Source organism: Cebus imitator, unplaced genomic scaffold, assembly GCF_001604975.1.
Source record: "Cebus imitator isolate Cc_AM_T3 unplaced genomic scaffold, Cebus_imitator-1.0 Scaffold115, whole genome shotgun sequence".
In the NCBI taxonomy this organism is placed as follows: Eukaryota; Metazoa; Chordata; class Mammalia; order Primates; family Cebidae; genus Cebus; species Cebus imitator.
In genome coordinates this window covers 3,600,175-3,617,431 of record NW_016107430.1, presented here as the reverse complement: position 1 = coordinate 3,617,431, position 17,257 = coordinate 3,600,175, and the positions used below count along the sequence as shown (strand labels likewise).

The window sequence follows — 17,257 nt, the reverse complement described above, 5'->3', positions numbered from 1 at the left end:
CACAAAGTGTTTGACAGATTAAATCAAGCAACTCATCAAAAAGTATTTTGCAAACTCTCAAGCTTGATACAATGTAGGGTGGGGGCTCTCTTTACTGCTGTAATTGGAATCCCAACCAGGCTTACATCTACTCCTTTTCAAGACACATCCCCGGATTTCACATTCTCTGGGAAGACTTTTGCAACTCTCTGAGGTAGAGTTTATCATCTTTTGTCCCCTACTGTTTCCTGTACAAACTTCCATCTTAGCATGTCTCTGGCTTTACTGCATGTATTGGTGTATGAGTTCACATTAAGAATTCCTAATTGTTTCATCTCTGCACAGTGCCTGCCACATGGAAAGAACTCGGTCACTTTTTGTTGGCTGAATTAACATATTGTATTATCATTAAGACGCTGGAAAATGTGATTCACTTTGGACCAGAGCTGATGGGTAGACATTGATTATGGTGTTCTTTTCACTTAAACAAAGTTATTATCAGTGGTTCACTATCAGCTGTCGATAGGTTTTCTAATGGGTTGAATAAGAAAGCACTAGACGTCTTCTTGAAATTTTGTATTGACATCAAATTAGATTGGATAGCTAGCTTTAGGGAGAGCCCAATTTAAAAGTAGAATATTGTTGTGAAAAGAAATTGCAACCACCTTCCATGAGGGAGAATTCAGGGCTCTTTAGGGCCTAAAGAAAAAATAGACCATGGTAATACCTATCATAATCGAGGTTAGGTGATATGGGGCCCCTGATGATTCTATAAGAGCCACCCGATGGCTAACAGGAATGCTTCTAGGTTATAATCAGAACAAATCACTTAGCTGTCAATAAGCCCTGGGTAGAGGCACAATATTTAGAGGGCTTTATTCAGTTTGGGGCAACATGGACATGGGAAGGTGAAGGAAGTCCAGAGTTGGGATAAGGAGGCTTGAAAAGGAGTGAAATTTTGGGAAAATCTTTTTTTCCCCTTGACAAGTGTAAAGGACGCAGTATTCATATATTGTTACTTAGCTCTTACTCACAACACTTGTTTCTAAAAGCTGTGGAGGAGGAAAGTTTAGCACAATCTGCAGTGTCAGATTTTGACTGTCTTTGGGGGATAAGTAGTTTAGACACCTTTCAATGTAAGAGCAATGTAGGCTTCTCCTCTTGGGGCCCTCTGTCATTTTTCTAAGAGAAAGAAAAACAGTGTGGGCTCTTGGTCACTTGCAGGCTTTCTCATATTAATGCTTTTTTTCCCCCCAAATGCTGAGATACTTGTGTCTCCTCCTGCCTAGGTAATTTTAATTAAGAATAGATTTCTTTTTCTTTTTTACTATAATATGGATAATTTTTTCTCTTTGAAGTTTTGTCTGCTTTTTTTTTTTTTAAATTACTTCATAGTAAGATGATGAAATACTGGAAAGAATGCAGGCTTTGGAGTTATATAAATTTTGATTTGGATCTAGAATCTGCTACTTCCTATCTATGTAAGCTTGGGCACAAATGAGCCTTTCTAGGCTCCAGTGTTATGATCTGTTATAAGAATACCAATAATAGTACTTTCTCATTAGGTTGTGGTAAAGATGAAATGAGATTAAAGTTTGTAAAGCACTCAACACAGTGCCTGGCACCTGGTCTGTTAAACAAATGAAAGTAGTCACTTCACCGTTATTATTTATTATTATATATTAAAGGATCTCACTATAGAGCAGAAACCCAGAAAACAAGGTGCAAATTGCACTGTGCTTGATACTGTGATGAAGGTAAGTCCCCTGACTTCTTGGATACGGTGACTAAGCCCAGTGACTATTGGCACTGGACACAGTGACTAAGCCCTGTGACTACTGGCTCAGATGAGTGGGAGAAAGATCATGAGTGAGGCCTTTATGAGCCATGATAAAATACCTGAGCCACAACTGGAGGAGCCTAAGTCAGGGAATGCCTTGGTCGGAATCTTTTAGATTGGCTACTCTGGACAAAGTATGGAGAGTAGATCGGAGAGTGTTAACACTGGTAGCAGAGGGACGACTTTGGAGGCTTTTGACCTAATTGGAGTAATCAGGCAGTAGTATACAAAACTGGAAAGGAGAGGAGAGTTAAATGAGAGGCACCAGAGGCAAACCAATAGAATTTATCTATGCCAATCAAACTATGTCTAATGCATTTTTACTTTCCTCAGAACATTGTAAATTTTTATTCATTCATTTATTATTTGTTTATTTACATTTTTGAGATGGAGCTTTACTCTTGTTGCCCAGGCTGGAGTGCAATGGCTTGATCTCAGCTCGCTGCAACCTCCGCCTCTTGGGTTCAAGCGATTCTCCTGCCTCAACCTCTTAAGTAGCTGGGATTACAGGAATGTGCCACCACGTCTGGCTAATTTTGTATTTTTAGTAGAGATGAGGTTTCTCCATGTTGGTCAGCCTGGTCTCAAACTCCCGACCTCAGGTGATCTGCCCGCCTCAGCCTCCCAAAGTGCTGAGATTACAGGTGTGAGTCACCGTGCCCAGCCACATTGTAAAATATTTTAAATCGGCAGAGTGATCTAACATATTAATTATGTGTCAATCTTCAAACTTCGTTTTCTTTCCCTTTAGAAGTTTTTGTGTACTTACACCTCCCTTCCGCTCTTCTTACCTCTTTCCTTAACAAAAGGTGCCTTTGGTATTTTTAGACATTTTCATTGTAGAGACTAGTAAATAGTTTGAGCCATAAGTCCTACCAAAAAAAAAGTGATGAAAGCAATGTCTATCATTGAACTAGGCCTATGGAAATTTGGAGAGAAGGGCACGCACACAGTACTCAGGCCTTGATGGGGGCTCTGCAAAGGTGACCATTCGTTGAAGACTATGAGGCTGTCTGCTCATGGTGCAGGACCAGAGAGCTATCCATCCAGGTGGTAACTATGCTACAAAACACTTCTGTGATCCCTTTTCCCTTTGGTTAGATATAGTTTCCCTCAAGTGTGATCATTGGGATATATGGGTTTGGATTGACAGATATATTTATTTATCCAACCTGTACTAACTGAGTGTCTGCCACATACCAGGCACTGGGGATATAGTGGTAGCTAAGACAGACACATTCCCCAAACTCATGAACTCACAGTCCAAGTGGGTCACGAAACAGATAATACAAATAATTAACTCTGGGATTCTGATTGCTTTTCTGAATGAAGAATACAAGGTGCTATGAGAGTGATTCACTTTATCAAGAGATCAGAGAAAGGCGCTTTAAGGAAGTATAAAAATTAAGCTGAGACCTGGAGGATATCTAGGAATTAGTAAGGCAAAGTGAGGAAAGAAGGGGATTCGAAGCAAAGAAAACAGCTTGAAAACTAGCAAAGGATACTGAGAAAGACAAGCAGGTTGGAAGAAAATCAGGAGACGGTGAAATTGTCGAAGCCAAGGGATATATCAGTCTACAAAAGGAGGATGGAACCAGGTGTACAAAATGTTGCTTAGTGAAACTGAAGTCATTGGCAAGAACAGATCAAGGTTTTGTGGCCGCCTGAACCATACAATTTTGAGGCCCTCTTAAAGAAAAGAAATACAAAATTACAAATATAAAACTAAGTACAAAAGTGAATTTTTGTCTAGAATGATAAAAGAAATCTCCTTCTCCCCAGCAAATACTAGAGTGTTTGGAATTTTGGGTCCACTTTCCTCCTGAAATTTCTTTAGGCAGTTTGTGAGAAGTGCTTCCTGATTTCAGTCCAGCTTCCCTTCCCTAAAACACTGTGGGTCCTAAACTGACAGGGGTCCCACGCTCATAGTTCATACAAGTGAGGGATCCTGAAGCTCCAGCTTCGGCAGCATCATCTGCCTCTGATTTCTGGTTCCCTTAAAGAGCAGTTTTGTATGCATCATGGCAGCAAAAGTCAGAGAGAGAGTTGAGAATTGATAGGAAATGAAGAAGTCAGTGGAGAAAGAGGATATAGACAACTCTTACAAGAAGTTTGGGTGTAAAGAAGAGACTAGCTTGGTAGCTGAAGGGCCACGTGGAACTATGGGAGGAATTTGGGGGGATGTTAAACTGGAAAGACTTGAGTCTTTTAAAATAAAAATGAGAGGGAAGAGATGGGACACAGAACATATGTGGACGAATGAGTTTATGATGGAAAATGTGAGACTTTATCTTCTGAAATAAGAAGAAGAAAAAAGAAGTTTCAGTTTGTGCAAGGAGGTTTGTAAATTTGGCAGTGAAAAAATCATTAATTCCCATTTTTTTTCTTGATGAATTATACAGTAAAATCATCACCTGAGATGGGATGGAGAGTGTGGGGAAGGAGAAGGAATGTGGGAGAATAGAGAACGTTTTATTTTATTCTATTTATTTTTTCGAGACAGGGCCTCAATTTGCTGCCCAGGTTAGACTGCAGTGGCATGATCTCAGCTCACTGCCACCTCTGCCTCCCAGGCTCAAGAAATCCTCCTACCTCAGCCTCCTGAGTAGCCAGGATTCCAGACATGTGCCACCACGCCCAGCTAATTTTTGTATTTTTGGTAGAGATGGGGTTTTACCATGTCGCCCAGCTGGTCTTAAACTCCTAAGCTCAAGTGATCTACCTGCCTTGGCCTCCCAAAGTGCTAGGGAGAAGGTTTTAAAATAGTTGCTTTATAGTGTGAGAAAGCGAATTTAGTAGAGAAGGAAATTGGGCCACTAGGTAACATTACATGTGAGAACTGTAATCATGAATTTAACATAAAACCAGTCAGCCCTTTTTTGTGATTTGTTTATGTGGCAATGTGTAACTACTTTAGACATGTTGAATTCATCCAGGCATGGGATTTTTCCAAATAAATAATATTAAAGGAAAAAATGGAATATTTTTAAGGAAGTGATTAAGATGGGCTAAGGAGTTTAAGCTGGTCAAGGAAGGAAATGACTTCAGAAGTGGGCTGATGCTTTATGAAAAGTGGTGGGGTCAATAGATTTGGAGACTGAGGAAGACTAAAAGCTATTGTAATGGGAGTAGCTGAGTAGGGTCACACTGGTCACTGCATCACTCAGCATCTGACTGCACTGACTTGTAACAGCCTGATCCTTTTCATGTTACTGATATCGGATGAAAGTTCTAGGAAGCCTCCAATAAACACATAATAAAGAGTCCCCCTTGAAATTCTAAAGTTGTTCAGTCTGTGGTCCAGGCATGTCTGGGCTGTATGGTAGGGTGATGGGAGGGTCCACTAAGGAGTCTGAGTCTCTTGGGCATGTATTTTGTCCTAAAGAAAGTGTAGCATGAGGTGGAGTGGCATGGTGCAACTCAAGTAGGTCAGTGATGAACAAAAGAGGCACTTTGAATTCAACACAGTCATCATGGTCTGCTCCAAGAACTGCTTCTTGAGTTGGAAGAGAAGATTCTGCAATCATGAGTGAGATGGGACCGGGTGCAGTGGTTCATGCCTGTACTCCCAGCACTTTGGGAGGCCAAGGCAGGTGGATCACTTGAGGTCAGGAATTGGAGACCAGCCTGACCCACACGATGAAACTCCGTGTCTAGTAAAAATACAAAAATTAGCCAGGCATGGTGGTGGATGCCTGTAATCCTAGCTACTTGGGAGGCTGAGGCAGGAGAATTGCTTGAACCCAGGAGGCAGAGGTTGCAGTGAGCCGAGATCACGCCACTGCACTCCAGCCTGTGCGACAGAGTGAGATTCCATCTCAAACCAAACCAAACCAAACCAAACCAAACCAAACCAAACCAAAACAAACAAAAACAGAGTGAGTTGAAAGGAAGAGCACTGCTTGCTAAAATCTCACTGAGCATACAAAGCAGCAAACTACCTATGTAATGGAATATATCACAGAGGAGCAAAACTTACATTTCTGAATTAATTATAATAGCAACACAATATTATTGCAGGAAGTTGAATTGTTATTATTGTGGGGGTTCAAGAAATGACATTCCTATAATTGCAAGTGGGGGAAAAGCTTTAGAATTTTTTTGTTGTTGTTATTATGACCTTAGTTTTATGCTGTGACCTACATGGACTGGCCAAACACAGCTTACATCAATTCCTGTTATGCATATTTCTGGGGTTGATATAACTGACAGATTTGTAGTTGGATACCCATTACTGATAAAGGCTCAGTGATCTCTTAATGACCCTAATTCCATGTAGCAGATATTTTTTATGTGCTAAGATCCACAAATTCACTTAATGCCAGGAAACAGTAAGAGGAAAACCCAGAAAATCTTGTTTAGTATTTAATGCTGCTTCTAGGAGAAGCTCTGTAACTTACAAAGATTGGCGACTTGATCTGATGTGACTGACAATACAGAAGGATGAATAAATTCAGGCTTAAAGATAATCTTTTAAGAGTTGCTTTATGTTTGTTTTTTAATAAATAAGCAAACATGTTTATGCTTTATCAAAAACATCACACCAAGAAACTGCTCAAAATATCTGCTCATCTCTTTTTTCCACCCCCATATACTCATCAATGCACAGGATGCCAGAGCAGCAATGGCCCTTCAAGTGATCTCATCACACTTCTCTTCTTTTGCAAATGATGAAACTGGGGCTCAGAGAGGATAAATGAGTTGGCTGATTAATATCAAATCTAGAACTCAAGCCTCCTTACTCCTTGCTTAATGAGTTACTCCTATACACTGCTCAAAAGAGACTCACCTGGAGGAGACTGCTAAAGGTACATGTTTCCTACATGAAACCTGCATACGTACAGGTATGCAGCTCCAATTGTCCAAGAAAACTTAGAAAGCTTTATATTCTTAGGGGTCTGAAAGAGAAGGGAGCCCACCCTTTTCCTTTCTGGGTGGGACTGGTAACTGAATTGTCCACATTAAAAAAATTTTGGGGGCAGATCTGGGTTGAAGCCTGGTCCCTTACCTGTAGCTGTGCTGTTGCTGCGAGCATCTTCTGCCGAGTTTGCAGCACCGTGGATGAGGATGAGGAGATTGGTACGCTTTGCCTCAACCACCTTATATCTTCCCACATACAAGACAGCTGCAAAAGAAGGCACACGGTCATCTCATCGTCCAAGCCAGTACATGATTTAGGTTGTGGCATCAAAGCAAAGCAGGGAGAAAGAAACCTGACCCCTGATGTTTGTTCTCCGGTCCATTTTCAGACACACACGAAACAAGTTTTTGATCTCTGTCCAGTTGGAAAAAGATCTGAATGCTAATGAAACAGTCAGATCCACATTTTAGTCTTTGCCAAATGATCCCATAACTCAGAATAGTGGAGACACAATGTGACGGGATGCAAGCCTCTTTGCTTTGAAAATGTAGTGTACATGTTACTTTGGTGTTTTTTTTTTTTTTTTTTTTTTTTTTTTTTTTTTATGAGATAGGGCGTACTAGGGCTGAAAAGGACCTTTGAGGTACTTTATTTCTACCCCAAAACTTTGATCGCTGGAGACCCCTCAACTAATGTTTCAGAGATTTATGTGCAGTAATATTAGTACAAAGTGGGGAAAAATGAAATCAGAGCTTAGCATACCTTCGTGAACCATAGAAAATCTTGTGTAATGGAACTGGTGTGAGAGTCATCTATTTCAACAATTGGTACTTGATCTTCATTGGTGACTAACATATTGTCTTTGTAATAAAATATAACGGCTATGTAGAGTCCCCTAAAAAGAAAAAGGAAAATAAAAGCATTGTCCTCAACCATCTTGGAAAAGTAATTTTTTGGGGGGACATGATAAAAGATGTATTTAACATATACTTAGGAACATATTCCTGTTAAGCATCACAAGTTCACCAGTTACAGCTCAGAAAAATTACTGTCTTGCACAAATTCTCAGGAGAAAAGTAAACTTTATTCTTTTGAACACAAAAAAGAAATTTCTACCAAGTTTCCACTCAGAATCAAAACCAGTGCATTCCTGAAAAAATTACACAGAACCCACCGTTTTAAGGTCTTCACAAACTTGTTTGAGGAATGGAACAGGTGCTTCAGGCTCCTTGAGACTGACTGTTTGCGGCCCGTGGTTTGTAATTTTGAACTTTCTGGAATATATTTAAAAAAATACAGTATGAATTCCACGGGGCAGATCAACACTCCCATTTCCATTTTCCTTCCTTCCTGCCTTCCCCTCCCCCGTCCCTTTAGTGTTACTTATCCTCAGGTTCATGTAGGGATTCTGCTCATTCATTCCTATAAGAAGCTCTTGTATCTTGAGATGCCAGTGGTTAACTCAATGAACAACTTCTCAGAAATGCTGGAGGTAAGTAGTATTTATAACTACAGAAGAAACCACTTAGGTGTTTTGTTGATACTCTTTGCTTCGAAGCATTTGATTTATTTTAAAGTAGGATAAAAAGACATGGAATCAACTTGTTTGTCCTTCTCCCGACTCCTGCAATTGCCTTTTAATATTCATACGATTCTCAATGTTTGCAAAGCTTTCCTTGTAAGTCTACATATTCCATTAATTTTTTTCCATTATGAAATTAATATAAGCACATTACAGAAAGTCTGGAGAATAGAAAAAAAGAGAGCAAAACCCCACCTCTGCATAACCACTGCTAACATTCTGGGATGGTTTTTTTTCTTCATTGTGTATGTTGGTTTACAAAAATAGGTGTAGGGACGGGTATGATGATCATCATTCTCATTATTCAGAAGAAGAAACTGAGGCTGAGAAGTGAAATGAATTGCCCAGGATCAAAAATTCAGTACCTGGGAAAACAGACATTCACTCATTGCACAAATATTCATTGAGGCACTACTATGCATGAGGCTCTGCAGTTCTGTTTATAACATGGAGCCTGTACTAATAAAGATAGAGACTTAACTATGCTTCCTATTACAGTCTTTGCAAATAATAGTTCATGAAGCTGGACTACATAACCACTGGTTTTAACTCTCATATTCTATGTAATGAAGGGAAGCTGAGGTTGTTGGTATGACCACCAGACTGCTGACAGATATGTCACTGGAGATGGGAATATGGTCCCTATCACTGCTGGTAGGCATAGAAACCTGGGCAAGTGGCATTTGACTGAGGGCCAGTGTTGCTTTGGCTATGATTATGTAGGAAGGGATGACTGCCACAAGCATTCATGCCAGTTTCAAGCTTATGTTGTTAATGGTTATTCTTTGCAGAACAAAGCAACATCATTCTTTTTTCTGACTTGAACGTGAGTTTGGCTGCTTGAACATGATGCTGCTGGGACTTCATATGGCGGAGTGAACATGTTCACTACACACTACCTTTTCCCCAAGCCTCACTAAAAGCAGAGTAGAAATTAAGAAAAAAAGGAAACAACAGAAACTTTTAAAGACAAAGAGATGGGAAAGGAGACAAAAGCATGTATTTCAGTAGCTGGAAAGCAGATGGATAGATAGATGTAAGACTTGGGACAGATGAAGTTGAAGCCAGCAGTGGAGAAAGCTCAGAAGTGATCTGGCTCACTCGATGGTCTCCATGGACTTCTGGAAGTGAGGGGTGAGTGTGAGCTAAAAACAAGGAGGATTTGTAGAAGTCTGTTCAAAAAGTAGTTAGACTTCTCAATCTACCCCTCTACTATGTGACTGGACAAATACCTCTTCCCCACTCTAAAAGAAAGCTAGTGGCTTGTTCTCTGGAAATCAACAAACAAACAAAAAACCAACCAACTAACCAACCAACGAACCAACCAAACAAACCAACAACAGACATCTCTGGAGTGAGAGACATCAGGCAGTGTTGAAAATGGAGTGCTGGTGCTGGTGATAGTGTACCCAAAATGAGGGATTTATCCATAACATTTTATACATAATATTTCCCTATTGGGTTCTCAGAACACTCATACCGAAACTTACACCTTCCAGGTAGGACATTGGAAGAAACTTCTGTGGAGTACTTGATCAGCCTAAGAGAGCATACCCAAAGATTCTGACATTGGTGATATCCCAATGGAAAGGTGGTGCCAGGTCACCCTACAATGAATCCTGTAAGTCAAGAGCCCTATGTGTGTGCTCAGAGCTTCCCAATGGCTATTGATTTCCCTTCTCTGAAATCTAGGCATATATTCAAGGATCACCAGGCAGTTGAGTAAAGCACCTAACATGAAATACCAAGGCCAAAAGTAAGTAAACAAAAGAGCAACTTACAGAAAAGAAAGATTATTCTGTGAAAAGAAAATACAAAATGAAACAAAGACTATCATTAATAGTCTGAGAGGTAAGAGAAGACTTGTATCCTTATAAAAAGAACCAGAGGACAAAAGAGAGCATTGGCAATTAAAAACATGTTGTCAAATCTGAGAAACCCAATAGAAGGCTTAGCAATTAAAGCTGATGAAATCTCCAAGAAAGTAAGGCAGGAGGATATAAGGATGGAAAGTAGAATAAAAAAAGAAAAGAAAATTAAAGGACGAATGTAGGCAATCCAACATCTGAATAACAAGAGTTCTAGTAAGATAGAGGAGAGAAAATGAATGCGAAGAAATACTTAATGAAGTAATTTAAGAAAACGTCTTACAATTGAAGGGTATAAGTTTTCATGTTGAAAGGACTTTTCGGGTGCCCAATATAACAAACAAAAAATGCCTTAGTACATCACTGTGAAATTTTAGAACATCAGAGTCAAAAGAAAACTTAAAACCTTCCAGAGAGGGGAGAAAAAGTTTTCATATAGAACCTCTTGAATTAGAATGACATCAGACTTAGCCCTGAAAGCTGGAAAGCAATGAAACAATACCTTCAAAATAGGAAAAAAAAAAATGATTTCAACCAAGAATTCTATACTCATCCAAGACCTTGAATAAATGTTAAGTAAAATAAATATGTCTTTAGATACACAATGTCTCCAAAAATTAGCTTCCAAGCACCCCTTCAAAATGCTACTGGGGGAAACTCCACCATGCAATACAAAAAGATGGAACCCAATATCTTTTTGAGTGGTAAGAAGAGTCCTTAATATGGTGGTAAATGGAAATCCAAGGGTGACTGTTGTACACTAGGCAACCAGTGACCAGTCTAGACTGCAGCAGAACAGAGGACCCTTCGAAAAGATTCCTTATGAAGATGCAATAGAAATACCTAAAGCATCTCATTATATAGAAAGAAGACTTATCCAACTGGATAATAGTTTGGGGATTATCCTAACCATATAGAAAAACAAGCAAATGTACAATAAATGACTATTAACTACAGAGAAAACAAAAAGCTATCCAGGAAAGGAAAATAATCATATAATTTAATTGTCATAATAATGTAAACAGTAAATACTAATCTTACTCAAATTCAGTATACATATATTAGGATGAGAAGATAGGAATTATGCATGCACATAAGGGAGGGGTGGAGTAAAAAGAGATGCAGCATTACTTTATTTAGTTAGGTAATGACTAAAATTTAAAAACATAATTAGAAATGTAAGTATGTTATTTAGAGATATGGGGAAAATACTAAAAGAATTAGCTAAAGGTTAAGAGATTATCTTTGGGGAGGAAAAAATGCAGGAAGAAAGAAATTGCTTTTATCAAAATAATAAAACTGTTTTAAGTGCTTTACTTAAGTCATTTAATCCTTATACAATGAATGAATGAGGTACATAGAATTTTTATCTGCATTTTACACATGAGAGAAATGAAGCACAGAGCTGTTTAGGCAGTCTACTCAAGGTCACACAGCCAGTAAAAGTAAAAGCTCAGCCCACATTTGAACTCAGGCAGTCTAGCTTCAGAGACACCTTCTAGTTACATGTAACTTACATAAAAATGAAAATTAAACTAAAAAAATCAGACTAAAAGTAAAAAGAGAAAAGTAAGAGATGTTACTGTTAGTTGGGAAAAGGGCCCATGGAAGCATTAAATAGTCTAGGTCTGGTCACATGGCAAAGCTGTACTTTGGCATCCTCGTGGTTGGATGGGGCCATGTGACCACCTCTGGCCAATGAGTTTTGGGTGTAATAACATGCAGAAAGTCTTGCCCATATGAGACCTTCAAGAGTTGCTTTCCCATCTCCGATGGTTGCTAGCAAATATTTCCAGAGAGAGGATGATAACAACACAGAAGGAGAACTCCCAGGTGACCAGTGGTAAATGCATAGCATGAGAGAGAAATAAAGGTTTGGGGAATCATTTGGTTACTGTAGCATAGTAGGGCTCACCTTGACTGACACATGGTCTAAACTAGCTTTTCTCCTGAGAGCCTTGTGGTTTCTATATTGGACTTCTCTGCTTGGTTTGGAGCTCTGGAGCAAAAGTTTGTTTTCTGTACTCTGAATGCAGCAGTTCCCTAGCTTGTAAGTGCATGGAGCATAGGAGTTTACTTCATTCACGTTGGCATGTCCAGCCCCTACTATGTGACCTACAAATTACATAGTAGGCAGGGTTTCAGTTAATTTTGTTTTGTAAGTTGAATAATTGGATAACATAAATTCATCCCTATAGGATATTGCTATAAACATGATTGTTGTTTTAATATTGTAATTCATTATGTACATCAGTGTACTAACATTGTGAACAATGAAGCTTGCTTAGTATCTCTCTTGAATTTTCATCCCAATACTAAGCATGCAGATCAGCTTCGGCCAGTTCTTTAGCCAAAATGCTAATTTAGACATTAATGTAGATGTTGGTACTTCCTATTCAGGATGTTAGTAGAAGAAGTGATTTTTATTATTACTCCCATATTTGGAATATGCTGTATATTTAGTGAGTCATTACAGGGTCATTACAGTACAGTCACCAATTACACTTCAATTCTAGGATATATCCATAAAGTGCTGAGACAGGACAGTGGCCCCCATCTCAATGGGAGAAAAATAAGCTATAGTTTGCCAGGGAAAGACACTGTGTCAGGTGAATTTAATGTACCTAATTTACTCTTCATAGCAATCCTGTAACAAGATAGATAATATTATCCTGACTTTGCTGATGAAGAAGCTGTGGATCAGAGTGGTGAAATGCTTTTCCCAAGAATGTACAGCTTGTAAGTGATAGAATTGGAATCTGAAATAATTACTTTTTCTAATTGTAAAGTTGGTAAAAGTTTATGTCCCCAATAAACCATGTAGTATTTCAATGTATTTGAATATTTTAAATAAAAATTTTGTAATAATAATAACAGTTTTATAATTCTCTGTAAGCAATACTTACATTATCCTTTTGCACTTAGGGTTATGTTAAATCATCTTAGATTCATTTTTTACTGTGTGTGTGTGAGGTAATTTATTTGGCATATCATAAGTCAGCATTTCCCAAAATTTGTGCTTTGGAATACTAATACTGTGAAAAAGTTTTACACAGCTCAAGAAATTTGAAAAATGCTTGGTTAAGCAAATGTAATATGTCTCTGTATTAGAGTCTTTAATATTCTAATGTATATTTTAAGTTTCTAAGAGAGAAGGATGTAGAATTTAACATTTCCAAAACTTACCTGACAAGAGAACCTTTCTTAGTTGAGCATATTATAGGACCACTGATCTTTGGAACATATTTTGAGTGCTGTTTAAGTGTCCAGAGTATATTCCCTATAAAATATATTCTTCTTTTTTGGAAAGTTCTACCTTATGCCATACTTAAATCTTTCTTGATATTGTGTGTATATTTACATTCCTCTGAGAAAAAAGCATCTATATGACAGAAGTTAGATGGAAACTATAGAAAAAATTTGGCCATCTAGACAATCATTTCTTGATTATTAGATAGGAGTCCAGTGGTAATGGGGAGAGCATGAATCCTCAGACAATATTGTAAAAATCTCCCATTCTCATGAGTAATTTCAGTTTTCTCCTCTCTGATCAAGACCAAACACACAGTGGCTTATGAATTTCCAAGAATCATCTGTCCACTTACTTTGTTACCTTTGCTGTCATACAGGAACCAATGGGCAGGGATGTGATGGAGAGTCAGAAGATGAGAAAGGAGCTTTGGTAACAACTGGCCTGATTAAAGGAGCCCCTCAATAACCAAGAACTAAGCAGATTTTGGTCAGTGTGGAATGCTGATGGTCTTGGTCTGGGTAAAGACTTCTTAGAGGTCTGGGAATGGAAATCGCACTTGGGTTTCAGAACTACTCCATGTGTATTTACATATCCTAATGAATCAGTCATTAGAAGAATATTATTTTCTTGCAAACACTTGTCCTCATTTCTAGCTGGAGCCAAAATTGCTGAAGGGTCCTATTGTGATAGCTATATAGCAACTGAGAACAACCTTTTGCTAATCTTCAGTGTGGTTTCTCTATAGCAAGCTCAAACTCAACTAGCATCTCTTAGTTTCAATGGTGGATTTGTTTTTTCTTTTAAAAATTTGTTATTCTTAGAGACAGAGTCTTGCCCTGTTACCCAGGCTGGAGCACAGTGGCATGATCATAACTCAGTGCAGCCTTGAACTCCTGGGCTCAAGAAATCCTCCACAAGAGTGGATTTCTTACCCAGCTGTTCCAGCAGTGCCCTAAGTTTACAGAGCACAATGTAGTTAGAGATCTGATGGGGGCATGGAAAATGAAAACTTTACGGAGGCTTTAATTCTCCACATAAAACTAAGTGCCTCTTCCACAAATTGTTACACAGATCAGAAGTCTGACCCTGTCCCAATTGAACAGCCCAAGTAGAAAAGAAGCTTTTAAATGCTTCTCAGAGATTCTCTGGGTGTAACTGGTGAAAGTCTAGGGAATATGTGCTCTACTTTCCTGTGAGCAGTGGTACAGAGGAAGATTAAAATTCAGGATGAGGTTACAGTTTAGTGCCCAGTCCTGATGTAAGGGTGGGAGACAAACATGAAGTGTGTCAGGAAGACTGGACTTAGAACCAGAAAAATCCAGCTTGGAGACCTGACTCTGTCTTTTCCTGGCATTGTGACCTTGGGGAACGCCACTTAGCCTCAGTGGTGATTGCCAAAGTGAGGATAAAAATGAGATACTGGATGTGAAATTTAATTGTAAACTATATTATTAATAGATCTGGAGGTTTATTACTATTATTGTTGTTATTATAATTGGTTGGGCTCCCACAGGGAAACTCAGGGGATTTTCCTTGGAGGCAAAATGCTTTTGGGGGAATATCCCAAAGAGTTAACCCCACTGAGGAGTCTTGTGAAGGGACAATTCCTAGAGAAGGGAACTCAGGGCAGCTGTTTTTTTTCTTGTGCTTGTTTTCAAACCGTTCATATGGAGAGAGGGAGAGGGAAAGGAAGGGACAGAAGGAGAGGGAAGTCTCTTCTGAAGGGTTAAAGCAAGATAGTGCTGTAAAGTGATTCCAGATGTACAAATATTAATATCTCTCTCCCTGATGAATGAGAAGGTATGACCCAGTTAGGAAACTGCTAAAATTACCGGCGCCACTGAGACCTCAGTTGATGGCCCAGCACAGATTTTTATCCTTACCCCGGCAACTGTAATGCTGATGAAGGGCTCGGACCTGCTGCAGCAGACCTTCCAAGACTTCACTCTGTCCCTTGTGTCTGGGCTCTCTGTCGTCATAGTCTTTCCAGTCTATTGAACAAAAGAAATAAACATAGTGAAATTTTAAAGCAGGGGAGGCCTCTTCCTTGCCGGGCCTCAGGAGCCGGAGTTTTGCTCATGCTACCCGCAGACTCCGCGGATGAGCACCCCACACTTGCAGAGCTAGCAGGCGATGCCAGGGATTTGGAAGCTGCCATTGTTCAGAGCTCAGTGCAAAACAGTAATTGTGGTTGGTTTCTTGTGTCGGGCAGTCTTAGGGCAAGAGAAAATGGTAATTGAAAGCCAAAAGAAAATAGGAATTTGGGATCCCAATCTCACCTCTTCCAACCCCTTCTCCCCTTTTAGGATTCTATATCCTAATCAGTTCCTCTGCCATCTCTCCACGAAGCACCCTGAGTCTCAACTGGATTTTCACAGTAGGAAAGAAAAGAGGTGGGAATGTGCAGACTAGATGAAATCCACAGTCCCAGTGCTTTTATTGTAGGTTTCACACTTTTGGCCAAATTGACATTTCTTTCCAAGGAAAGAGCGCATGTCAGATGCCAAGAAATGGAAATCTACATTTTGCTCTAATGAATGTCTGCTTTGGTTAGCTGGCAGAGCAGCCCCTGCACATACTCTTGAGCCACCAACCACCCTGTCTGCTCAGTCTCTAAATATACAGTATTAGCTTACAAGGCAAATTTAAATTGCAATACCCACTGAGATCTTTCTCCCCCTTCTATTTTCATTCCGTTTAGCTATAATGATATCAAGAGTAATAACCCATATGGGACTAATGTCAAGATTGTAATGCTGCTGTCTCCACTCTTAATTTTTTTTTTTCAGCAGGTCAGTCATTTCAAGGTCCATCCCTTCTTCCATTTTCTTTCCTCCAGTTTTCTTTTCTGGAGGAAAAAACAGCAACAATTTAATGTGCTCTGTCGTTGAGATGCATTCTCTAAAATTGCTTGTCATTCTTCCCCAGAAAAGCCAATCCATTCATGAGTGTATCTTGGGCTTAAATTCTAGTTGAAAAAGTTTCAAACTCCTTCCCCCACAGATTTATTTTAAAATATGGGGTGTCTTTCATTCCGAAACTTAAGTAGATATCATGACAGTTAAAGTTAGTTAAAAGCATTCCATAGGGGTTCATCCAAGGCCCAGGCGTATAGCACAGTTAGGAGGACCGTAGATTCTGAAGTCAGGTAAACCCAGGTGTGAATCCTGGCTCCTCCAAGTCCTAGCTCAGTGTCTGAAGCTAAGTTACTTATACCAACAGGGCCTCTACTTCCTAACATAAAAAATGAGGATAGTATCTACTTTGCAGGATATTTGTGAGGATTAAACGAGAGATATCCTACGTATCTGGCACAATGCCCATTACATGACAGGCATTTTGTAAATATAACTTAAAAGGAAGGGAATTCATGACGGAAACACCATTTCTTACCCTATCAGATGATGACCTATGAAGAAGGGGGCCTCAGAGATTTTCTAATCCTTCTTCCTTTCCACCCTTCTCCATGTACCTGTCTTTATTTTGCTTTTTAGGAGACCAAGGCTAATACAACCAATCCAGTCCTACATGACTTAGCTTGTTAGTGGCACAGCAAGAGCAATAATATCATCTCCTGACCCTTCATATATTGCTCATTTCATATACCATGGACATGCTTTTTATTTTTCTATTTTCTCTTGGGAAGGAAGGTCAGAAGCTTGGTTGGAGTTTGTGCAGTGTGGCTTAATTGTGGTCAACGCTGGAGACAGGAAATTGGCATAGGTACATTTTGTAGACTCTTTGTTCCTTGTGGTCAAGAACCATGACTTAATTTCTCTTTGCCTCAGATTCTCTCTCTTCTTTCTTTCTTTCTCTTTCTTTCTTTCTTTCTTTCTTTCTTTCTTTCTTTCTTTCTTTCTTTCTTTCTTTCTTT

The 17,257-nt window shown here is 39.2% G+C and overlaps 1 protein-coding gene across 1 annotated transcript in view; it reads right to left on the bottom strand.

Moving 5' to 3' along the window:
* ANKFN1 (ankyrin repeat and fibronectin type III domain containing 1) overlaps window positions 1-17,257 on the bottom strand; it is a 328,620-nt gene that overhangs the window by 53,888 nt on the left and 257,475 nt on the right. Inside the window, exons 10-13 of the mRNA XM_037742122.1 lie at window positions 15,267-15,374; window positions 7,855-7,954; window positions 7,443-7,575; window positions 6,828-6,944 (exon numbers count right to left, since the gene is read on the bottom strand). Coding sequence (XP_037598050.1) covers window positions 6,828-6,944; window positions 7,443-7,575; window positions 7,855-7,954; window positions 15,267-15,374 — 458 coding nt within the window. The remainder of the gene's footprint in view (window positions 1-6,827; window positions 6,945-7,442; window positions 7,576-7,854; window positions 7,955-15,266; window positions 15,375-17,257) is intronic.